Genomic DNA, 23,325 nt, shown 5'->3' on the forward strand with positions numbered 1-23,325 from the left:
CGCGATCAGGTCGTGCGTGGGCTCGTGAGACTATAATAATACTGGGCCGATCCGAACAGCCCATGAGGCCCATCTTAAGCCCAGACCGACGACTCACTCCCCACTCCAGTCCCGAAGCTGACCGGAAAACCCCCATCTTCTCCACCACGATGGCCGCCGCCGCCGCCAGGTCTCTGCTCCGCTCGTCGGCCTCCCTTCTCCGGACCGCCCCCGCCACCGCGAGGTCCTCGGCTACGACGCGTCCGTCTCTTCGGCGCGCATTGGCTGCTCCTCCTCGCCTCCTCAGGTACCCGCTCCTCTGCTGTCACCCTATACTATAGCAAGCAAGACACGGAGTATTGGACGACTGGCACGGTGGTGATAGGCCTTGTTCCTTCTCTCAGGTCGCCCGTCGAGTCGAGCTTCTGCGTGGAGTCGCTTCTGCCTCTGCACACCGCCACCGCCGGTGCACGCATGACGTCCATGCTCGCCGCTCCTGGCCGAGGCCTCGGCTGGCTCACCCAAGGTAAAAATACAAAAGCAATTACTTCCATCTTCGAATGCACTTCAATTCATACTCAGAGAGGCTGCACTGCTTTTAGAGCAGTGTAATTGCCTGATTGACATAGCTGATGGCTCCATGCAGTTAGAGAATAACATACACTGTGATGCCCATCTGTTCAAATGTGCCCATAACAATTTTACTCGTTCCTTCAGCATCTGTAGCCTAGTGCTTTAGCCATTCGACTTTACATCACAATGCTCTGCTGTGCTTCCATAATTTAATTTAGGTTAATAATGTGTATACTTCCATGATGGCATCGTTCACCAGTCCTATTCCTAGTTCTTCAATTTGGAAGAGAGGCATTTCCTATATTTCTTTTCATTTCTTGCTGTAGGATCTGATGAAACTAGATGAAGAGCAGACGGGGAAAGGTGGGTGACCACTAGAATACCTCCACCAGTTTTGTTTAAGTGCTGTTGAGTTGAATCTGACGCCACAAACAACCTTAGATGACTACGAACCCTATTCTGACTTGTGAGTAAAAAGTTACTTTGCTTATGAAATGAAACGGCCCATTTGGTTGCAAGCAGACTTCAGTTTCACCAAATCGTCACCCAAGCCAGCTAATGAAATTGTTGAAATGGATACCTAATTTTCAAAAGAATGGATAATGCTTGCTCGACAAACTTGTCTAGCAATGAACTTTCAGAGGGCTGTATCCACGTAAAGGACGTTAGCAGTATATATTACCTGATGGTGTGTTATTAAATACAGTGTGTAAGACTCCCAAATAGCCAATCCACATTCAAGAATGCATTGACATCATTATAAAATTGGCTCTGGTACAATTGAATAAATTGGTTTATACATGTTCTGAATTCAGTGTGGAAGATGAAGGAAAATTGATTTGAGAAAAACTGCAAGGATAAGAAAATGTTTCTATAGATGTTTTCATAGTTTGTAGCAGTTAGCTGGCTATGTACACTTCCCTTTGATGTCAGAGTCCATGAATCATTTTCTATGATTTATCAGTTATCTTGTTAATCAAGAGTGCAGTTAGCTTTGCATTATACTCCCTCCGTTTCAAATTATAAGGCGTTTTGGCTTTTCTAGATACATTTGCTTTTACTATGTATCTAGATATAGTATATATCTAAATGCATAGTAAAGACATTGTATCTAGAAAACCGAAAATGTCTTATAATTTGAAATCGAGGGAGTAGTACTGAAAAGGGAAAAATCGTATGGATTGCAACCTGCCCCATTAGGCAAAGACCCCTTTGAAAAATGTGATGTACTAATGTTGGTGGCATTAAATATGTTTTCTTGAATTGTACAGAAGCTTTGACGAATTAATCTCTTTTTTTTACAACAGCTGAAACTGATGGAGTATGATGCCCCATGTCGGTCCTTTAGGAATCAGGAGACCAGTTGTGCTTCGAGTTCTTCAATGCTTGCAGGAATCAAGAAGAGTTGATGAAAGAAAAAAGAGAGAGAGAGAGAGATTGCTTTTCTTTATCTTTATGTGAACTGTGATGATGACTTAATAAACTAGACTAGATCTTTGTATGATGCTCTGACCCTTTTTATGTTTTTCATTGACTAAAATGATTATGTAATGATAACTACGGCAGGGGCTAAATTGTTCGTAGAAGTAAGATGTACACTTGATTTATCTGGTTTGATTCTTCATCATAGGCTGGTGATTGAGGAGCTTGCAGGGAGCAAGACGTGTGTGCTATTTTATCTGTTGGTGCGAGCTTTCTGATCTAGAAGGAAATGGAAAGCAAGGAGTGTGACAAGTACACTAAACAATCCATTGTCATTCTCGGACGGACGGACATGTGAGATTCTAATTTACATACAGTAGGTAGAAAGAAACAAGAATAAGAAGGCTGCTACATACGTATATACAATCAATCAAATAGTTTCAGGATAATTGTCGAGTATCTGTTCAGTCTGGTAGTAGGACAGGAACTTCATGCAGATAGGCGGCTCGACTTTGAAGATGGCGAGCAGCGAAGATGGCAGCGCCCAGAGGCCGTCGCCACAGATCAAACCAGACGCCACCACGACCGACAGCAGGTTCGCTGTTTGCCTATTGCTTCTCCTCCACAAGATGACCAGGAGGCTCCCCAGGGACATGTCTATGGCGAAGGTGGGGCCCACGAAGAAGGGGATGGACATGGCCATGATGTTTGGGACGTAGCCTTTGATCCTCCAGTCGTTGGCCGTGGCCATTGCCGCCACGGCGTCCAAGGTCAGCGCCGCCGCGAAGCAAGGTATGCAGAGCATGAAGGAGTGCTTGGGGAGCATCTTGATGCCCTCCACGCTGAGGTCGGCGATGCCGCGGTAGGCCATGGCCATGGGTGCGGCGTAGAGCGACCCGGCTTCCCCCAGGTGGTCCTTGCCGCCGGCCATCTCCTGGAAGCCGACGAAGAGCAGCGGGTTGATGACGCACCCCAGCGTGGTGCCGATCACCTGGCTGGCGAACATGGACAGCGGCGAGGTGAGCGTCAGGTAGGCCGACTTGAAGTCGTGCATCAGCTCGGAGGAGTTGCCGATGACGACGACCACGACGCCGCCGGCGAGGAGGCCGGCGACTGCGCCGCCGGACGCCTCGCCGACCCAGGCCCCGAAGATGAAGATGGCGAGCTTGCCGTAGATGGTGCCGAGAGACCAGTCCGTGAGGCCGGAAGCGTAGGAGCTGCAGAAGGCCATGAGCGGGGCGATGGCGTAGCAGGTGGCCACGTGGTAGAACCTGATCTGCGGGAAGATGCCGGGGAGGAAGACGGTGGCGATGGCTGCCAGGAGCGCGTAGCCTGCGAGCGCGACATGGAGGGGCATCCCCTCGCTCTGGAAGTTGTGGATCCTGCGCCGGTCGTCGTACGACGACGACAACAAGGACTGCTGCTGCGGCGGATCATCACCACCTTGTCCTTGTTGTTGGAAGCTCCTCGCTGTCCTGATGGTGACGGCGGTGAGCTGGAAGAGGCAGTCCCCGAGCACCAAGGAGATGCCCATGGGCACCCTGTAGCCGTTGAGTCCTTTGAGGCTGGCCGGCGAGGCGTCGGCGTCGTACCATGTCCCCGCCTTGCCCTGCAGGATGGGCCAGAGGATCGCCGAGGAGACGACGGCGCCCAAGAGCAGCGAGAAGTTGACCATGGGGGGACAGATCATGCCGATGCCCACCAGGCTGGGAGAGAAGTCGAAGTAGAAGCGCTTCTTGTAGGCCTCCAAGCCGAAGAGAGGGAATGCCTGGAAGCCGCAGTCGTTGCCTCCCGTGTAGAACCACTGGAACACCGCCCAGCTGAAGCTCCCACCCAGAGATCTCAGCAGAGTCGCCATCTGCAATCTGTAATTTTGTGTTTGTTTGTTGCATTGTCTGATTATTATAACCAACCAATTAATACTAATGGTGATTGATGCATGCATGCTGCATTATTACTTACTTTGCTGTTGCTGCTCCGGCTGGCGTGTGGAAGCTGTTGACAAGTCCAGCTATCGCCGAACCCGATGGGAACAGCAGCTTGTAGTCCAGGATCATGACCTGCATTGATTTTGCAAGATCATCATTGGTTTGTTCTTCAAGGAAATTAAAGGAACCAGCTAGCAGAGGAGATGGTGACCTTTGTCAGGGGGAGCGTGATGAACAAGCTGGTGAATCCGGTGAGGAAGCTGAATGCCATCATCTTTCCGAGATGCAGCGAGTAGACGTTGTTGCCCGTGCCTGGGCCGCCGGCCGACTTGGCGACGGGCGCCGACATGGCCGGCAGGAAGGACGTGAAGCCGCCGTAGAGCGCGAGCGTGGCGCAGGCGATGACGCAGGTCTGCACCACCACGTTCTCCTGGCGGGTGAAGGGCTGGGTGGCCACGCCGCAGCGGCCCAGCAGCCGCGTCCACGACCTGATGACGAAGAAGCTCACAAGGCTCGCCGACATGTTGAAGGACGGCACCAGGCCGATGGTCAGCCCCATCCTCATCGCCATGAAGCTGAACACGGTTCCGATGAACACGCTCGCCGTCACCGAACGCACCGTCACCTGCCGCCACCACGGCGCCGTCGACTGCCCCGCGAAAAGCGCCTCCACCGACGCCTCATCCAGTTCGTGCTCCTTGTCCCCGGCCCCATATCCATGCTCATGCTCATGCTCATGCTCGCCGCCGCCCTCTACGGCCATGTCGCCGGAGCCGAACCGCCTGAGATGCTTGCCTGCTGTTCACGTTTGCGAGGTCTCCGTTTCCGTAGCATGCTCAAATCTCTCCAACACAAGCGCACTGCTTTTTTTAGGAGTCAGGTAACAAATTAGTGGACTGCCAATCCTTTCCTTTCTTGGCCAAACAACATTTGTTATTGTCAAATTTAATTTAAATCACCCCCCGTCAACAAAAAAAAAATTGCACTCTTTTTTTTTTTGGACAACCACGCACGCAATTACAATAGACGCCATTGTTTGCTTGACAGAAAAGTCATGACTAAAAGTATTGTTCACTAGTTTATTGTAAAAGAAAACAATTATGGCTAAAATTATTGTTCACTGATTTATTGCGAGAAAAAAGACTAAAAGTATTATTCACTGATTTACTATAAAAGAAAAATACTACTAAATAACTAGCAGATTCAATAGATAAGCTTAAGCGAACAAGCTTTCAGCGATACTATGATCCCTATGTGACACATAGCAGAAGCAAATGTTGAAGACCGCGTTGTAGTCTCGATTTTATCTTTTAGTGTACATGAATCTAAAACTTATCATCTTCATAAGATTTTTCTAAATACAAGTTTGAATTCTAACTTTTGCATGTGAGTATATATTTGTATGAACTATAGACGTGTTAAGTTTTAAATTTTTTTGAACGACCAAAATATACTTTTAAAATTGATTTTCATGTTTTCACCTAGTAGGTGGTTTCCAACATATATTTTGCAGCGTTGCTGCAGCCCTGATGTGCTACTGAGTGCCCTCATATGCATTTCCTGCTTAAAATTTCTTCCATCATATCACAGCAACACAGGCAGTACAAAGGCGGATGCCAATCTCATAGATGCAAGGGCAATTCATCTTAATGGATCCAAAGTTCTAACACAAGCGATACAACCTTAATAAATAAACTCGCTTCGAGAGGCTTTATAATGTTCGTTCATGGTACTTCCTTCTTATGTCGCGAAAATAGGGGCAGCAGAATCGCTCCAGCGGTTACTCAGCCACATTAACCAATTCATACTCTACTAGCGACAAGTTGTTATCTTCCTTCACTGTGAAGCTAGCTGGCTCCGTAGCCTCAATCCGCCCCCATTTGTCCACTGCAAGCCTCATCGATCCTTTGAACATGTCAATTTTGGCGTTGCGCAAGATCACTGTGGCATTGGGCTTCAGTAAATCAACTGCAAAGGAGAGCACATCATAAGTCCAGCGCAAATGCACTGTCAAAACAATCATCAACCATGATGTTCACATGACAGCAAAGATAAAACAAGTCAAGAATAAATGGCTTTTAACATGGTCACAGCATGTATATGGAAATGTAGGATCCGGTGTCAATTGTAAACATGCCAGTCTGATAGTGATGCATGTACTGTACACACTGTGGGATGCAGTCATACAGTTGACAAATGGATAGAGCAAACATAATATGCTGTCCTTGTTAATATGCAAATCTTCATGTTTTGGAAATTTTGGTGGCCCCCCCCCCCCCCCCCCCCCCCCGCAAATTCAAAAAAAGAGCACACCCTCATTCAAATTCAAAGTAGACGCTCAGCAGTAGTGTATCTGTACCTGAGATATGAGCAAGGTTCCAAAAGGCACTAGGCGGTGACTCACAGCCTCGAGCCTAGGCGTTTTAATATTTTTATACACATACAAAAATTACCTTAAATAAAAAGAAGAAATAGGAGACTTGTAGACATAAAGTTGGGAGAAAGGCCCATCAAAAGAGCCCAGCCCACCTTATCCACCTACACTTTATAAAAACCCTCCTCTCACTCTCACCCAACCGCACACCTTATCCCTCGCCTCCTCCCACCCAGCCGCATGGCCGCATCTCTCTCTCTCTCTCAGTCCATGCATGGCCACATCTCCCTTAGTCTGCGCCTGCCACCGCCGGTTCCTCTTCCTCTCCCACATTTGAGTCCGCGCTCGCCACCGCCGAATACACTTGGAAGAAAGGCCCATCAAAAGAGCCCAGCCCACCTTATCCACCTACACTTTATAAAAACCCTCCTCTCACTCTCACCCAACCTCACACCTTATCCCTTCGCCTCCTCCCACCCAGCCGCATGGCCGCATCTCTCTCTCTCTCAGTCCATGCATGGCCACATCTCTCTTAGTCTGCGCCTGCCACCGCCGGTTCCTCTTCCTCTCCCACATTTGAGTCCGCGCTCGCCACCGCCGAATACACCCGCCCCTCACAGCAGCGGGCTGCGGAGCCTTCCTCCTAATCGTGCAGGAGCCTCCGCTCGTCGCCTGCTGCCTCCTGGCTGCGTTGGCGGCCCGCCCTCCTCCCGGCGACACCTATCCTCCACCTACCCCTTAGGCGAGGCGGCACCCCCTCCGCCTTGCGCATAAGCAGGCCTAGGCGAGTGCCTAGCAGCGCCTTTTTGAACATTGTATATGAGTAGTGTAATGTTGTTAACAATGATGCGTCATCTGAGCTCAATGAAACGGCAGTGCAGAAAAAAGGCCATAAGATATAGGGATAGCAAGTAACAGCCGACACTTGGTTCTGATCTCTGATATGACACGTGGCTGGCTGATTTGTACGTACTGTTGTACAAAAAATAAGGTCAACAAACTCGTCTCTGAACTAAGCCTCGCTTAATTTTGCTACCAGCTATCCCATCCATACTGGAACTAAATAAATTAGTAAGATGGGGCTGTCTTGCCACTTATTCCCCAGCTTTTCTTCTATAATGATCACAGCTAAACATAATAATTTTTATCAGAAATAATGAAAGTGAGAATTTTTTTTATCACACTCAACATTCTTAGGGAAAGATATTCCACAGAGAACAAGAGCAAAAACAAAAGACAGTAGCTAACAGCTAAGGCATGTAATTTTTCATCCATACAGATTTAGGAAGGCATGTAATTAAACTTCTATCTCAAGAATGGAGCAGTCCATAATCTCCTTACTCCTTAACTTTTTTTTTTGTTTGGTTTATGGAATAGAATGAGTTGATTGTCCACCGCCTCACTCCTCACAAGTTAATTAATAATTATAGTAGTACAAACATGAGGAGCGGGTTGATTCCACCAAATTAATGGAATGAACACATGTTGTGCTACCTCATCTAGGATGAGTTGGTTCCACAAACCAAGCACACCCCAGCTTTTCTTCTCCATATAGTCATCACCACAATTCACAGGTAGTAAACATACTGAAATTGCCTTGGCAACTAGGATTGTAATATATCTGACATCACAGCGGGCGGGTGGGTGGGTGTGAAAACAATAACAACAAATAATTAATTAACAAGAAAAGGCCGCACATCTCATCTTCGTCCCTAGTCGTTTTATGTACGTATGGCATGAAGTATGTATATGGCACGAAAGGAGGCGCGGATGAGCGCGGTCAGATCGAACAGGTGATGAAATCCAGTCCGCCACAGCAGAGCAGATAACGATAGAGAAGGAAGAGGGAGTATGCGAGGAGGATAAGCATTGACCTTGGTCGTTGCGCGCGGTGAAGACGATGGCGCCGGTCTCGTCCCCGACGAGGCACTCGGCGATGCGCGGGGCGCGGGATGGGACGGCGGCGGGTGCGCCTGGGCGCGCGCGGCCGGGCACGGGGGTGGCGCTGACGACCTTGACGGTGAGGGTGTGGCCGTTGGTGCCCGGCTTGAGCTGGTCGACCTTGGTGAAGACGGGCTTCCGGAGCGCCGGCTTGTCGCTGCCGCCCTGGGCCGCCGCGGTGGACATCGCCGATGAAGGGGTAGGGGTACGGATCGGGGGGTGCAGTCACTGAGGTGCGGAAACCCTAGCGCGTCTATCTGGGTGGGGGTGCGTGCGGCGCGGGGGAGAGGTGGAGTGTGAGTGGGGGGGTGGGGGAGTAAACAAGACGACGACCACCACCAGAGGGCACCAGCTGCCTGCGTTAACGCAGACCAGACCAGAAGAAGTAGTTGGGCCGGGCCGGGCCTGGATTACCCCAATGTCGTGGGCCGGCCAGTTTCGTTTCGTTTTCCTTTTCTCCCTTTTTTGTAATAATGAATGATCAATTTTCATTCCGAAAAATTAATTCCAAGTACTGCTGCTGGCTGCTGCACAACCTAATGCCGTCCTATTTTCCGAGTATATAATAAGTCGTCAAAATAAGACGATACGAGTTTTGGCTGAAATCCGAGCATACTTGTACGAGCTCAGCTAGAGCAGTGAGCTTGGCATGTTATCACAGGCCCAGCATATACTCTACTCTGCAGTTGTCAATCAAACAAAACTGATTCGCTGCATTTTGCCAACTGAAGAATCAACAACTGATGTCTAAGCAGAACTGATGTGATGCATACGTAGTGAAGAAAAAGATGCGAGCTGCAAAACAACAAAGTGATGAGCATCAGAAATAGGCTCGCTCATCAGAAGAGGTGCAGATAGGAAGGAAGGGAGGCTCATGCTCTCCCATAGTGTACTGTATTATTCAGTAAGTCAGCCGCCATTCATTTCATTACAGCGGCAAACTGGATCCCAATCGAGTGACTTGGTTGACCAATCCCAATTCAAACAAGGAAATACACACAGACAGACACAATCGCAGGATCGACTGCAAACACACACACACACATGGCTTCTCTTCAGTGTTGAGTCTTCACCCACTGACTAGTGCTTGTATGGAACGGGGATCCTGTCGGGACCGGACTTCATGTCCTCCCACAGCAGATCAGACAGCGCCTGCATCAGCGGCCCAACCTTGCCTGCACCACCAAACCATGCATTATTGTTATTAGTCAATGATGATCGATGATCCATGCATTCATCAAATTACGTACTGTAGTACCGTCTCCGATGGGTTTGTCGTCCCAGTGGACGACTGGCAGCACGGGGAGGCCGCTGCCGACGAAGGCCATCTCCACGCTGCCCTTGGCGTCCTCCACGGTGATGTTCCTGGTGCTGACGCCTGCGAGCAGTCCGGACTCGACGAGCCTGGGCGCCAGCGCGAGCATCCTCTTGGCGGTGCACCCGCCGAGGATCTTGTCGAAGGCCGGGAGCACGAGGTGGTTGTCCGGCGTGACGAACGCCACGTTCACCATGGGCCCCTCGGCGACGTAGCCTTCGTCGTCGACCCAGACGGAGGCGAACGCGCCGCGGTCCTCGGCGTCCATGATGGACAGCACGTTGGGCAGGTAGTTGACGTTCTTCATGGTGGCGAACTGCGGCGGCTTCATGGGCACCGTGGCCGTGACGGCGCGCACGCCGTCGCGGCCGCACTGCTCGTACTCGGACGCGATCACCACGGCGTAGAAGGCGGGCGTGGGGCAGCCCCTGGAGGAGAGCAGGAAGTCGCCGGGGCCAGAGCTGAGCCAGTAGCGGATGGAGCCCCTGCGGCAGCCCGACGCGGCCGTCATCTGGATGAGGATGCTCCGCAGGGCGTGGCGAGGGAACGGGGGCGTGGCCACGACGCGCGCCGCGGCGGCGGACCGGAGGAAGCGGTCCAGGTGCGCGTCCAGCTCGTACAGCGCGCCGTCAAGGATCATGGCCGTGTCGAAGACGCCGTGGCCCCGGTGCACCATGTGGTCGTCGATGGGGACCACCATCATGGCAGGGTCAAGGATGATGCCGCCCAACACGCTCGAGTACATGGCCGGGTACGGCGGCGGAGCCACGCTCCATTTCTCTTGCGCCTTCTGCAGCACCTGCACCACCAACAAGTATGTATATGGATGAGCAACAATGGATGGATGCGATGCGATGCGGGTGACTGACTCACCTCGGCGCCCGACTCGTACACCGGGACCTCCACCTCATCTCCTGCCATGCTCAGATTCATTCATCATCAGGAGGAAACTGAAAAATTGTTGAGCATGTGGATCGACGGCCGGGCTCACCTTGCACGAAGGAACCCATCTGATCTGCTCGCTGCAACTGCAACTGCAACTGGAACTGGAACCCCTCCGCTCGGATCCTCAGCTCCGGCGGCCGCTATGGACGGACAGGTCGTCCTTCAGACTAGCTAGTTGATGAGATGAGCAATATAATGAGGATTGAGGAGGACACTGCTGGACACAGGAGGAGGAGGAGTAGTAAAAATAATATATTGGAGGAGGAAGCAGCAGCAGCCAGCCGCCTGCAGCTGCAGGCTCCTCGATCCGATCCGATCCAAATCCCCGGCCGGCCGCGCACCGGGCACCTTACGTCGTCGATCGATCGTATGCAGATGAGAACGACGACGCCCCAAACGACAAAAGTTAAAGAAGCAGTTAGGTCCCGGCCACCACCGCTCTCCTCGACCCATCTGTTGGTGCCTTCCTACACTGCTGCATCCTCTGCTCTCGTCACCGTCGTTTCTTTCACCCTTTTCCTCTCTCTCTCTCTCTCTCTCTCTCTCTCTGTTGCATGTATGATTAGGATCTCATTTCAGCTTTTAACCTTTTTGTTGTTGTATATGATTAGGATCTGAAAGCTACTACTTCATTTACAACTATAACTATTTTTCTCCGTTCCAAATTATAAGCACGTATACTTGTTTTATATAAGGCTTGTTTATATGTGAAAACTTTTTAGATTTCGCTACTGTAGCACTTTCGTTTGTTTATGACAAATATTATTCAATCATGGACTAACTAGGATCAAAAAAATTTGTCTCGTGATTTACAACTAAACTATATAATTAGTTTTTGTTTTCGTGTATATTTAATGCTTCATGCATGTGCCGTAAGATTCAATGCGATGGGGAATCTTGAAAACTTTTTTATTTTCGGGGTAAACTAAACAAGGCCTAAGTATCTAGATAAAAAAGTATTGTTCGTTGATTTGTTGCAAGAAAAAAACACTGTTAAACAAATGACAGTAGACAAATAAGCTCAAGTGAACAGAAACTTCTATATATTATATCCAGAAAAGAAAACAGAGTGACGTTCACTTTTTTTTTCTCTATCAGTGTAGCATGTACTTTGTTTTGGCCCCTTTCCTCGGCAGATTTGTTCATTTGTTCGTGGTAGTCATGATTTTCCTAACATCAAAGACGGATCCTAAGCACCGGGTTGCCCTGTGCGGGCTCCACGAAGGAGATTCAAGGGAGGAGGGTCGCCATCCATTTCAGTTTACATCTCACATACTTCTTTACTGAATCATCAATCGTGCAGGGGCGCTTGACTACCAATCTGCCATTTGCCTTCGCGAGCAATGATGGCGAGCACTTGCTAAGAGCAACTCTAAGAGCAGATAGGTAAACCGACTGTCCAAAACAATTTAGCTTGTCAAAGTATGAAAGTTTCGCAACAGCTTTTCTAATACCTTGTTTAATTGAGGAGCTGAAAAGCTTTTGGACATTATAGTACTTTCGTTTTTATTTAGCAATTATTGTCTAACCATGAACTAACTAGGATCAAAAGACTTGTCTCGTAAATTATAGGTGTACAATTTATTATTTATTTTATATACATTTAATGTTCCATATATGTGTTGCAAGATTCGATGTGACAAGATCTCTTCCGCAAAACTGATATATTTGGTTTTACAAAACCATTTAGGCCTTGTTTAGTTTCCAAAAAATGTTGTGTTGGGGCACTGTAGCGTTTTTGTTTTTATTTGACAAATATTATCCAATCATTGACTAACTAGACTCAAAAAAGCTCGCAATTTACATCTGTGCAATTAGTTTTTGTTTTATATATATTTAATACTTCATGCATATGCTGCAAGATTTGATGTGACGAAGAATTTTGAAAAATTTTGGCTATTTTTTTGGAACTAAACAAGGCCTTAGCAGTTCTCTTGGAGTTGAAGAATGTTGCATGTGCCTTTCTATCTGTAGGCTTATAACAAAAACAAAGGAACAAACAAAGCAAGACCGAACATGTATTTTGTACCCAAATTAGCTACTCATGCAACAAGTAAAGTCAGGCATATAAGTGGAATGGCTAAAGATTAGAGTGACATTGAGCTGCACGAATAGGGCTCCTAAAGGTTAGGGTGACAACGAGCTGCAAGTAAACATTTTTTTTCTTTTGAAATAAAAAGAGACGAATCCAGTCATTATCTATAACTCTTATAAAGCTAAACCCCACTAGATGAATTCTCTCTTCATGTAAGGTTTCAGCATCATTCTCCACTAAGTGATCCACTAAATATTCCATCTCTTCATGCAAAGTGTCCACATCATTCCCCACTAAGTCCATGTCATCCCATATTAATTACAAAAAATGACCATATCATCTATATTATTATATGAAATACTTTAAATCTTTAATATATTAACATACAAGTCATGTAATACACTATTTGTTTCACCACCAATTAATTCATCTATAATGTAACCAAATATTAGTTTTTGTTCTATTATTTTTTTCTAGATCTAATACAATAAAATATATGCAAGTCAAATTCATATATATATATATATATATACATAATAGATTAAATACCATATAGTAATGCTATGTATATAATGATTTATTTTTAAGAAAATCTCGCGGCAACGCGCGAAAAATTCGTCTAGCTATAATTATGTGTGTGTGCAATAGAATAGTACTCCCTATATTTTTGCGGGGTGGGATAAAAGGGTGAGAAGGGACGAATACCATAGCATGTCAGCGCGTGGACCCCCGTGAAGCAATCAAGCGCAGAGACGCATTTTAGTCTGTTTCCGGACGGGCGAAGAAGAAGGCGTGCAATCCCGCGGATGGTGAGGATCGCCATGACCATGACCTGAGACGCAGAGCTGGCTGGCATGGCATGGGGCATGAGGACGGCGGCGATCTTGCATTGCACGAGAGCATGAGCGTGAAGAGGTGGTAGCAGTAGCAGTAGCACTCGAGACGAGACGAGAGAGGCCAAGTCAAATCGCGAATGCGCGTGGGACCCACCGTTACTTGTGCTCAGCCAGCGCAATCCCATTCCCATCGGAGAAAGAGAAAACCATCCCATCCGAATCGGGGTCCCCGGTAGATCTGCACTGCACTGCACTGCACCAGACGGAGCGGAGCGCCGCCGGTCTCTTCCGGTCAGCGGCCATGGACCGCGACGGCCGCCCGGGGTGGCTGCCGTCGATGGGCTTCGCGTTCCTCAGCTTCAACTGCGGGATGGCCGTCTACCGCTCCTGGGACGACCCCTACACCGTCGCTTTCGTCCTCGCCGCCTACGCCGCCCTCGTCCTCCTCTTCCGCTGCCTCCACCTGCTGGAGCGACGCAGGGACCACCGCCTCAAGCTCGCCGTCTGGGCCCTCTCCACGCTCCTTACGCTCATGTTCTCGTACAAGGTCGCCGCCATGATGCCGCCCTGGGCACAGCTGCTCGTCTGGGCCCTGGGGATCCTCACCATCGTCGCCGGATTCTACGCCTTCTTCGTCGCCCGCCCGGAGGAGCCCTGACCTCACCGATCCCTCCCTTCGTCTCCATGGCAGGCATCACATGGTACCCCCCTACTACTTATTTATTATATACCTCAGTGATTTGCAGCTTCCATTGCATCCTCGCTGACTTGACTTAGATCTGTTCAAACATCGCAACAGAGACCAAAGACTTGCCTTCTTGTTTGCTATCTCTTGGCATGAAGCTACCATCATTGACTTGACTAGATCTCCATACGAACCACCATGGACTGGTCCCCAACAATTATTAGGATTTGTTGACTGACTTGACTTGATTGGGTCTGATCCATCCCAAGTGGGGAATCTTTTGGATGAATGGACAACAAAAACTGCATCAACCCCTGCATGTAATATAATAACTCTTTATACAACACGGTCGGGACTTCCCAATGGGAACTAGAAGAAATTTCCATGAAGATTAGAACAAGCCTTTGCTATACCAAATCTGAGCCTGGCATGGTAAAATCGCATAGTCGGTATAAGGATACTTCTACCTAGTTTCTTTGATGCGCTATATCTAGATTCTCGGACAAATGGAATATCGTTATTGTTGCAAACTACTAGGCTAGGCCATCCAGTTTGAGGGACTGGGAGGAACCTGTATTCACACACTGCAGAGTAAGATGAAGAACGGCAGAGTCTCTAAATACTGGAACATGGGAGATATATATAGAGAGAGAAAAAGAGATATTGGGCTTTGTGATTTTACATCACATATTTTCTAACTTGAAATCATGTAAAAAGAATGAACTCTCAAATCTCACTACCGATCAGCTTTGGCTACAATAAAATAAAGAAGAAGAAGAAGAAAAAACTGCCTCCCCTTGGTTATAAACCCTGATCAATCTTAGGACAACTCAAAATCCCTTATATTTTAGGACAAAGGGAGTATGTTTTTTAGGTTGATTATCTAATCGTTTTAAGTTATATATACAGTATCAATAACTGCTGCCATCTTGATTTGCTTGCTCTTACGGGTTGTCTTCCACTATGTTATGCTACTCAGTGAAGATTCTACTTGTACTAGACTTCACTTTGTTAGATCTGTCGTTCAGCAATGACTCCATCTTTGCTGAGGACTTGACTTAGATCTGTTCAGACATCACAACAAATGCTGTGCATCTGCTGGCTTCGCTTAGACCAAAGAGATGTCTTCTTGTTTGCAGTTCTCATGGCTTTATTGGCTTGACTAGATCTGCATACAGCCAATATTCACTGGTCCTGACAATTATTAGGCTGGTTATTCAGTAATTGTTGACTGACTTGATTGGGTCCCAAGGCCAAGAGGGGAATCTTTTGGATGAACAACATGTAGGTTTTAGATGAGGCGATTGGGATTTTCCAATGGCAATTAGAACAAGCCTGTGCGGTAGCCAGCCTGAGACATTCACGGTACAATCACACGGTGTACAAGGCACAAAAAATTGGGATGCAAAGACTTAATGTTGTGCTCTTGTTTGCTATTTCTTGGCATGATTGGCTAGACTAGATTGGATCCTATGAGGAAGTCTTTTAGATGAACAAAAAAAAAACTAAAGGGAAGCATGGTAGTTCAGCTATTCCTTGTTCAGCTGGCCGTAAAAGCATCTGATGTGATTTGTTGTGAGAGAAAAACACTGTTGGTTGGTCGTAAAAGTCTGGGTTATACTTGACAGGATGAAACAGTGGGAGCATCTTGATTCGATTGCCCTACCATTTCTTTTCTTGTAGTTAATGCCCACCAGCTCAAGATAAGCGTTGATCGGAAACACGTTTAGGTTCTGGAGTATTTTTAGTGTATATAAGATGATGATTGTTCAGCAAAGATTGCTAAGTATAAGCAATCCTCATTCCACCCCTGTTTTTATTAAGATAAATATGCTCTACACTCACTTTGTTTTTCTGTGTGGACAAATCAATTAAACAGCTTGCACTTGCAGCATATTCGATCCAATTGGAAATATGTCTGTGCAGTAATCTGTATAGCACAATCCTTGAGGAATTTGATTGATAAGACTAGCAACATGTAGAAAGAAAAACTAGAAGGAATTTGTTGAGAAAAACGATGCAAATATTTGCTGCTGGCTTAATGCACTGCTGCTGTTTGTTGTTGCAGGATACTTGATGAGCATTACAGAGAGGAACCTTATGTATGTCTTTGCAGCATGCGAAGAAGATACGTAACGAGAGGGAACCTTGGCAAGTTGTGTGAAGGTTGTGGGAGCACTCTTGATGTTGAAAGGGTTGGTTTGGTTGTAGAAGTAATAAAAAAGTAGGGTTTGGCTTGAACTCGTGAACCCCCGGAAAGAGATTAGCTTTTTGTTCTGAAAGCGCAGGTTATTATGTAAAAACGGTTTGCTTGCATCTAGAGGTGAATGTTTGAGACCTCTGTACATTTCAGTAACGCGGCTAGCCGTGTCGTGTCACCACCACTAGTCGGACTCGGATGCAATGCAAGTCAAGTCAATTATAGGAGGCTGCCATGGCAATTGCCTGATCTTCTTTTGATCTTTGAACCACCGGGCGATTGCCACCCTCTGCCACCGGGTGGGGCCTCAGAGGGAATATAGTTGGCCACCGTGCCGTGCCGGCATGCGACTCCGTCGTGCTGCCGTGCCGACCGTGTCATGGGCCAGGCCTGCGGCCCACGGCACGACACATGGGCCGTGTTTCCGTGCCGTGCCGCCCATGGGCCACGGCCAATTTCGCCGTGCTGTGTCGGCCCATAGCCCGTCAGCTGAACAAAGTCTCATTTTTAAGAGAAAAATGAAGTGTTCAAACTTCAAATCAAGGACATCGTTTTCATTTCATATGACAAAACAAAGAACAACAGAGAATTACATGAAAATGATATAATTTTTAAAAGAACAAAGAACAACGCAGGAGCGATCGTGCCAGCCGCCGTGCCGTGTCATGGGCCAGGCCGGCGACCCATGCACTGCACGGGGCACCGGGCCGTGCTGGCACGGGCACGCCAATTGCCGTGTCGTGCCGCCCGTGGGCCGTGCCAAAAGGCCATTTCGTGGGCCGTGCCGTCGGCCCATGGGCCGCATGGCCATATATAAGAGGGAGCGACTTTGGCATCGCCGGGGTGGGATCGAACGCAGGCAGACAGGACGACGAGGTGAAGTTGGATAGTCGCACTAAAAATATATTCACTATTTAGTCTTTTTAGTTGTGATAGATGTCACTTTAATATCGGTATTTAATTTTATAGTATTACTATCTTATCGTACGATCTGTATATTTTTATTATAAAAGTTTTGTTGTTTTGTGACAATGCACGGACACACTACCACACTACCTAGTAATAAGAAAAAAAAAACTCAGACTGCGTGCGGGCTGCAATGCATCGGTGAGGCTCTCCAGCTTCTTCTCCTTTTCTGAACATGGATAGGCATGGAATTAGTTTCCAAGCCTTGAAAAGAAGCTGTTTTTTCTTTCATGCTTCCTCGAGTGCAGGTCCCTGAAATCGCAGAGGCACCTGACAACTGAATAATTTTTTTTAAAAGCTCCAAAGTCATCTAATTTAGATCTAATGAATAAAAATCATTGCCTGATTATATGTAAATATATATATATATATAGAGAGAGAGAAATAATAACCTAAAAAATAATACTGGTACTCTTGTTGGAGCATCATGGACATTTTTGTTCCTGGGATGCTATAAGGAGTAGAATATGCTGGTGCCGTCGCTGTGCTGCTATTTCCGAGCCACCCACAAAATATCTACCTTAACGTGTGGTCACCCACCCACGAGCGACATGTTATCATGCATTCCGTGATCCTTAAAAGAAAGGAGGGGGAAAAAAAGAGAAAACTCCATGCTAGATGCAGGATGCTGATGGATCGATTTTAGCTTCTATTCGCTTGAGTTTGTCTTCTTAGAACAAATCAACCATCAGTATTCATCGAGTGAACAACCGAGCAAAAGAGAGAAAGAAAGAGGCATCAGCCTGGTGATAATGAATGGATGAATTTATCATGGTGTCGTGCCATGTCGTGTTGTGGCCGTGTATGTTGTATACATGGAATATATATCAGAATATGAGTATATGACGGCCCCTTGTTTTGTTCCTACGGTACAGTATATCCTATTTTAGCAAAACTCCATTTCTTTTATTTTTATATCTGCACTACTCGTACACTGGACTGGACTGGACTGCAGTGGAGAAAGAGACAGCAGGCGTTGTGCTCCTGCGTGTCCGGCTCCGGCGTCCACCTATCATCGTTCTATCCGTCCGCAGGCCGCACGCAACTCAAATCAAATGGGCTGCGCTTCACTGCCCACGAGGCCCTCCCCGACGGCGTTCCCGCCGCCGTTGCCCGCCGCCGCCCACGCCCGCCTTTCTCGTTCTCACATCCGCACCTGCACCACCACAGGTGCCTCGCTTGCTATCTCTAGCTTCCTCCCTCGTTTATTACTCGCTTTGTTCCAATCGCTGTTGCTCACAACCTGACCAAAACAAACACGGGATCAGAATCTTTGCCTTTCAGGAGCTGCGTGCTGAATCTCTTCAGAACCCCTGCTTTTCGGATTGCTCTTTAATTAATTATTAATCCTACTGATTCTGACGCCCCATTTTTTCCCCCTGCATGGTTTTATTATTACTAATCTGATGACGACCAGGGCCTTGTGTTATCACTTCAACATGTTCAGAACACAACAGGTTCTTGTGTTGTTGACGCTGACAGTTAATTAATTGCCATTCTTGCTGCTGCAGGCAAACCGAGGAGGGCTTTTTCCATCAGAGCAGCTCACAGTGGTGTCAGTGATGTATCTGTAGAGAGCCTTCTTCCCCTTTCTGATAATGAAGCTCCAGTCACCGGCGCTGCTTACAGCTTCACAGGAGCAACGACATCACTCACCAACAGGCGGATCCTAACATCCTCCAAGAAGGTTACTCTTGTCAGGCATGGCCTCAGCACATGGAATGCAGAAAGCCGTGTCCAGGTTGGTGGTTTACTGTTACTTGCCCCAATCATTCACAAATCACAAGGTCTGTTTACTGCGTCAGATTGTAAATTGTAATTTGCGTCTAGTGTTTATTTTTTTTGAAAGAAAGTGGCAGGAGCTCTGCCTTGCATTGAATTAAGGAAAACAGAAGGTTTTGCCTCAGATCAGTAGCAGACATGCCTCAACAAGCTACAGGACAACCACAAGCTCTTTAGACTTGAGAGAGCCAGCCCGCAAAGAAACAAAAACAAGACGAAAGCCCCCAAAACTAGTCTTGGAAAGCACCTTGTCGTCTTTGATCAAAATCCTCTCTTTTGTACCTAGCGCAACTGATAGAGGCGTGGAGCAATCATTTTGGAAAATCCACCGATTCCTTTCTTTCCACAAATTCCACATGATGTAGATGCATACTCCGTTGAATGGTCATCCACAATTTGCGTTTAGTTAGTTACATGCTGGAAAGTATGTTCAACCAATCATTTTACCAGTTATTCATTCATGAGTCGTCATACTTCTTTTATCTACTGTACTGTGACCGGGTTAAAAAATATGTTCAACCTTTTGAGTTCATTGCTGAAATCGTTGCTTTTGTCTAGGGAAGCTCAAATCTGTCTGTGTTAACAGAAACTGGCACCAAGCAGGCAGAGAAATGTCGCGATGCTCTTGCAAACATCAAGTTCGATGTTTGCTTCTCTAGTCCTATTTCACGAGCAAAGGTTGGTCCAAGTCCATGCATGATGCCTATATTATGTGTAATGGTATAAGGAAGTGACATTTCTATGTATGCAGACAACCGCTGAAATTATCTGGAAAGATAAGGAGGAACCCCTTGTGTTTCTCGATTCATTGAAAGAGGCACATCTCTTCTTCTTAGAGGGCATGACCAATGGTATGAAATAAGAGAATCTTCTAGGAGTAGCTCATCTTGTCGTCCATTTCGGTTTCAGAAAATTGACCATATTAATGCTTGGAGGCAGCGGATGCTAAGAAGCAATATCCGGAGTTGTACACCAGATGGAGGGAGGACCCTGCACATTTTCATGTCGATGGCATATACCCGCTCAGGGAGGTGTGGAGAACAGCAAGCCAAGCATGGGAGCAAATCTTGCTCACTCCGGTATAATGCATCAATCTTTCCCTACTTCTTTCTGTTCAGGGTTTGTCATTGTTTGTCCTTGATTGAACTCCGGCTTTGACCCCCCCCACCCCCCCCCCCCCAATTTTTTTTTTCTTTTTGGGGAACGACAGGGAGAAAACTTCCTGGTGGTCACACACAAATCCATTTTGCGCGCGCTCATCTGCACAGCACTAGGTCTCGCTCCTGAGAGGCAAGTCGTCTGAACTTTTCTGTGGCTCCAATTCTGAACTTTTCTTTGTCCCACGTTCATGGTCAGGAAATTTTGATGAAATTATTTGTCAGTGTTATGTCACCAAGATTTATGCATTGCTATTCGCAATAAATCTTGTTTTTTTCCTTTCCTGAAATACTCCAGCTAGTGAACAATGCAGGTTTCGTGCCATTGATGTAAACAACGGTGGCATGTGTGTCTTCACGGTCAACAAGCAAGGAGAAGCTATGCTTCAAGCCCTCAACATGACAGCACACTTGTATAGTGATCACACCTATCAGTACTAGTTTTGCTTTTGCCCCTCTCTTTGCATATATTATTACACTTCCGTTAGAGGACAAGCCATTATTGAAATGGCTATGGTAAATACTAATGTGACCGTAGTGCGCATGACGATAGGTTACAGTTACACAAATTGCTCCCTGTCAGATGTGATTGTCCACGTACGTGAATGTAAACTGAATCATGCGAAGTCATTTGACCTTTGAGGAACTGTTCATCTCCATCTATAATGTGCTTGCTCAAATACTCCCTGAAGAGAGGTGTTTCTGACTTCTGAGAGGGATGTCCCCTAGAACTCTAGAACTGCCGTGGAAAATTCACCAACACGAAGGGCTTGTTTGGCACAACTCAACTTCACTAGTAAAGCTATTTTTTTTTAGAAAATAGCTTCATGAGTGACTTTCTAGATGAAGCTAAGCTGTTTTGGAAAAAATGTTAGACAAAATAGCTTCACCAACTACTTCATGCATAGTTGAGAGAGAGAAATGAGAGAGAAGCTACAATAAGCTACTTTTTTTCAGCTTCATCCAACTTATGTTTTTGTGAGAGGAGGGGAAAAACAGCTTCACCAAACTGTTTTTGTAAATAAGTGTTTGGCAAAAAAAAAGCTCACAACAGCTCATGAAGCTGTTGTGAGCTGTACCAAACAGACCGGAGGTACTGAATTCGCTCATCAAGGAGGCTGACCGGCGTGCTGTGCTGTCGCCGCTACCAGGCCAAGTCGTCGTGCACCGAGCCTCACTCTATGCAGATGACCTTGTCATATTGTTGGCACCACAGGTGGACGACCTCGTTTGCCTGACGCAGATCCTACAGCTGTTCGCGGGCGCCTCAGGACTTGTCAGCAATCCAGACAAGTGCATCGCCACGCCTATCTGTTGTGATGCTGATATGATCCAAGCTGTCCAGGCAGCGTTTCCGTGCACGATCTCTAACTTCCCTTGCAAGTACCTCGGCGTTCCTCTATCGCTCAGACGTCTGTGCCGTGCTGATGAGCAACCTTTGATCGATGCGGTTGCTGCAAGAATCCCGACCTGGAAGGCGGGGATGCTAACAAATGCAGGGAGGGTCACTCTAACCAGATCCACCCTGTCAGCCATCCCCATTCACCTGAGCATCGCCTGCTGCCTATCAGCCTGGGCCATCTCTCAGATTGACAAAAGGAGGCGCGCCTTTGTCTGGACTGGCAATGACTCTTGCAGCGGTGGGAATTGCCGTTTGGCTTGGCCTGCTGTGTGCCGGCCGACTGACCTTGGTGGCCTTGGGTTAATTGATCTGCGAGTTGCTGGTTATGCGTTAAGGCTGCGATGGGAGTGGCTATCTCGCTCCGAGCCACGACGTTGCTGGACGTCGCTGCCGTCGCGAACAGAGCCGTGCGTCACCGCGATGTGCGCGGCCAGCATCACTGTGGCGGTTGGCGACGGCGCATCGGTGCGCTTGTGGACCGACTGCTGGGCTTCGGTCGGGCCGCTACACAGGTTTGCGCCATCCCTTTTCGCGGCGACGTCGCGTACTGGGAGGAAGCGAACGCTAAGGGAAGCTTTCCTCGACAACCAGTGGGCACGCGATGTCTCTGGTGCCTTGACTGTACAGGTCCTGCGTGAATACCTGCAGGTCTGAGAAATCCTGCGCTCTGTTCAGCTCCAGGCTCATCTGCCAGATCGCTTCATCTGGAAGTGGTCTGCGGACGGCGCATACTCAGCTTCCTCGGCATATCGTGCATTCTTTGCCGGCTCCACCAGGTTGCTCGGCGCAAAAGAGCTCTGGCAGACCAAGGCGCCACCAAAGATTAAGATGTACTTCTGGCTAGCCCTACACCGGAGGCTCTGGACCGCGGAGCGACGCAAGCGCCATGGCTTGCAAATCAATGACGATTGTGCGCTCTGTGATCAGCACGCCGAGACAGTGAGCCATCTGTTTTTGGCTTGTATTTTCGCTCGCCAGGTTTGGTTCGGCGTCCTTGACCGTCTTCAAATGGTCGACTTGATGCCATCCGGTGATCACGAGCTAGGTGTTTGGTGGATCGATCTGCGAAAGCGACTTCACGTGGACTCACGAGGGCTGTTCGACAGCTTGCTACTTCTAATTTCTTGGAGGCTATGGAAGGAACGCAACGCAAGGGTATTTGGGCGCGCACCGTCTTCTGTGTATGAAGTAGTCGCCGCGATCGCCGCCGAGGGTGAGGAGTGGGCGTCCGCAGGCTATGCGCTGCTGCTGGCCTTGCAAGTTCTCTGGTCGCAAAATCAGGGCCATCTGTAATTAGTTTTTTCCGCGTTCCAGTAGAAGTAGGTCTTCCTGGTGGGTGTTAGGCTGCTCGCCTGCGTCTTGTTCGTGTAAGGCTTGTGTACCTTGTTGCTCTTCCTCTTAATGAAAAACGGACACAAACCCGATCGCGAAAAAAAACAGACCGGAAATAGCACTCGGAGCGGAATTCCAGAGAATGAATACATAGACATATATAAGCTAGCTTTTGCAGTGTTTGTCACCACGTCGGCCATGAGGACGGACGGAGGGTGCTCGCTGGCGGCATGCACGATGAGGACGAGCAAAGCTGTTGGCGCAGGCGATGGCGTTTGCCACCACGAAGAACCTGTGATGTGAGGTGGCGACAGGGCAGCGATCAGTGCATGCATGCTCGGAAACGGCGAAGGATGCTAGAGCTTACCATGGAGTTGGAATATTGCAGGACCGGATCGATGATATCATGTGCGCATGAGCGAGCCACACAGATAAACCACGACCAACCAGCTG

At 47.8% G+C, this 23,325-nt stretch overlaps 6 protein-coding genes across 8 annotated transcripts; 3 read left to right on the forward strand and 3 right to left on the reverse strand.

Annotated features, from left to right (window-relative positions):
- On the forward strand, window positions 79-2,179 carry LOC8078077 (protein NUCLEAR FUSION DEFECTIVE 6, chloroplastic/mitochondrial). Of its 2 annotated transcripts, XR_002451224.1 has the most exons (4): window positions 79-286; window positions 384-505; window positions 879-915; window positions 1,860-2,179. XR_002451224.1 is itself a non-coding variant. In XM_021456626.1 (3 exons), exons 1-3 carry the CDS (start codon window positions 150-152, stop codon window positions 1,877-1,879), a joined length of 279 nt encoding a protein of 92 aa, XP_021312301.1. In that variant the 5' UTR covers window positions 81-149; the 3' UTR covers window positions 1,880-2,179. The 2 variants fall into 2 exon arrangements, 1 of the variants encoding a protein (XP_021312301.1); XM_021456626.1 differs by lacking the exon at window positions 879-915 and having other exon boundaries at window positions 81-286.
- LOC8077547 (probable metal-nicotianamine transporter YSL1) lies at window positions 2,281-4,807 on the reverse strand. The gene is made up of 3 exons (XM_021456622.1): window positions 4,114-4,807; window positions 3,937-4,034; window positions 2,281-3,839 (listed from the first exon to the last, which is right to left on the reverse strand). The coding sequence occupies exons 1-3, from the start codon at window positions 4,663-4,665 to the stop codon at window positions 2,405-2,407; spliced, it is 2,085 nt and encodes a 694-aa protein (XP_021312297.1). The 5' UTR covers window positions 4,666-4,807; the 3' UTR covers window positions 2,281-2,404.
- On the reverse strand, window positions 5,459-8,534 carry LOC8078078 (uncharacterized protein At4g28440). Its single transcript, XM_002457002.2, has 2 exons — window positions 8,151-8,534; window positions 5,459-5,870 (listed from the first exon to the last, which is right to left on the reverse strand). Exons 1-2 carry the CDS (start codon window positions 8,401-8,403, stop codon window positions 5,683-5,685), a joined length of 441 nt encoding a protein of 146 aa, XP_002457047.1. The 5' UTR covers window positions 8,404-8,534; the 3' UTR covers window positions 5,459-5,682.
- On the reverse strand, window positions 9,073-11,018 carry LOC8078079 (D-amino-acid transaminase, chloroplastic). 2 transcript variants are annotated; one of them, XM_021456624.1, is made up of 4 exons: window positions 10,524-11,018; window positions 10,406-10,446; window positions 9,468-10,331; window positions 9,073-9,392 (listed from the first exon to the last, which is right to left on the reverse strand). In XM_021456624.1, exons 1-4 carry the CDS (start codon window positions 10,540-10,542, stop codon window positions 9,375-9,377), a joined length of 942 nt encoding a protein of 313 aa, XP_021312299.1. In that variant the 5' UTR covers window positions 10,543-11,018; the 3' UTR covers window positions 9,073-9,374. The 2 variants fall into 2 exon arrangements, with proteins under 2 accessions (XP_021312299.1, XP_002457048.1); XM_002457003.2 differs by having other exon boundaries at window positions 9,476-10,331; window positions 10,524-11,007.
- LOC8078080 lies at window positions 13,307-16,460 on the forward strand. The gene is made up of 2 exons (XM_002454825.2): window positions 13,307-14,049; window positions 16,102-16,460. Exon 1 carries the CDS (start codon window positions 13,650-13,652, stop codon window positions 14,004-14,006), a length of 357 nt encoding a protein of 118 aa, XP_002454870.1. The 5' UTR covers window positions 13,307-13,649; the 3' UTR covers window positions 14,007-14,049; window positions 16,102-16,460.
- Window positions 17,809-20,829, forward strand: LOC8077548 (probable 2-carboxy-D-arabinitol-1-phosphatase). The gene is made up of 7 exons (XM_002454826.2): window positions 17,809-18,369; window positions 18,711-18,940; window positions 19,540-19,659; window positions 19,733-19,832; window positions 19,921-20,060; window positions 20,192-20,271; window positions 20,453-20,829. The coding sequence occupies exons 1-7, from the start codon at window positions 18,255-18,257 to the stop codon at window positions 20,577-20,579; spliced, it is 912 nt and encodes a 303-aa protein (XP_002454871.1). The 5' UTR covers window positions 17,809-18,254; the 3' UTR covers window positions 20,580-20,829.

This window comes from Sorghum bicolor, chromosome 3 (assembly GCF_000003195.3).
Source record: "Sorghum bicolor cultivar BTx623 chromosome 3, Sorghum_bicolor_NCBIv3, whole genome shotgun sequence".
NCBI classification, from domain to species: domain Eukaryota; kingdom Viridiplantae; phylum Streptophyta; class Magnoliopsida; order Poales; family Poaceae; genus Sorghum; species Sorghum bicolor.

Excerpts from the sequence above, each read along its gene's own strand:
- LOC8078078 (XM_002457002.2), bottom strand. The coding sequence starts at position 8,403 with ATGTCCACCGCGGCGGCCCAGGGCGGCAGCGACAAGCCGGCGCTCCGG. Across the intron at positions 5,871-8,150 it reads CACCGCGCGCAACGACCAAG|TTGATTTACTGAAGCCCAAT; the intron begins GTCAATGCTTAT and ends TCTCCTTTGCAG.
- LOC8077547 (XM_021456622.1), bottom strand. The coding sequence starts at position 4,665 with ATGGCCGTAGAGGGCGGCGGCGAGCATGAGCATGAGCATGAGCATGGA. Across the intron at positions 4,035-4,113 it reads TCACGCTCCCCCTGACAAAG|GTCATGATCCTGGACTACAA; the intron begins GTCACCATCTCC and ends AAATCAATGCAG. Across the intron at positions 3,840-3,936 it reads GCCGGAGCAGCAACAGCAAA|ATTGCAGATGGCGACTCTGC; the intron begins GTAAGTAATAAT and ends ACAAAATTACAG.
- LOC8078079 (XM_002457003.2), bottom strand. Across the intron at positions 10,332-10,405 it reads TGTACGAGTCGGGCGCCGAG|GTGCTGCAGAAGGCGCAAGA; the intron begins GTGAGTCAGTCA and ends TTGGTGGTGCAG. Across the intron at positions 9,393-9,475 it reads CGACAAACCCATCGGAGACG|GCAAGGTTGGGCCGCTGATG; the intron begins GTACTACAGTAC and ends TTGGTGGTGCAG.
- LOC8078080 (XM_002454825.2), top strand. The coding sequence starts at position 13,650 with ATGGACCGCGACGGCCGCCCGGGGTGGCTGCCGTCGATGGGCTTCGCG.
- LOC8078077 (XM_021456626.1), top strand. The coding sequence starts at position 150 with ATGGCCGCCGCCGCCGCCAGGTCTCTGCTCCGCTCGTCGGCCTCCCTT. Across the intron at positions 287-383 it reads GCTCCTCCTCGCCTCCTCAG|GTCGCCCGTCGAGTCGAGCT; the intron begins GTACCCGCTCCT and ends TCCTTCTCTCAG. Across the intron at positions 506-1,859 it reads CCTCGGCTGGCTCACCCAAG|CTGAAACTGATGGAGTATGA; the intron begins GTAAAAATACAA and ends TTTTTACAACAG.
- LOC8077548 (XM_002454826.2), top strand. The coding sequence starts at position 18,255 with ATGGGCTGCGCTTCACTGCCCACGAGGCCCTCCCCGACGGCGTTCCCG. Across the intron at positions 18,370-18,710 it reads CCGCACCTGCACCACCACAG|GCAAACCGAGGAGGGCTTTT; the intron begins GTGCCTCGCTTG and ends TTGCTGCTGCAG. Across the intron at positions 20,272-20,452 it reads CTAGGTCTCGCTCCTGAGAG|GTTTCGTGCCATTGATGTAA; the intron begins GCAAGTCGTCTG and ends TGAACAATGCAG.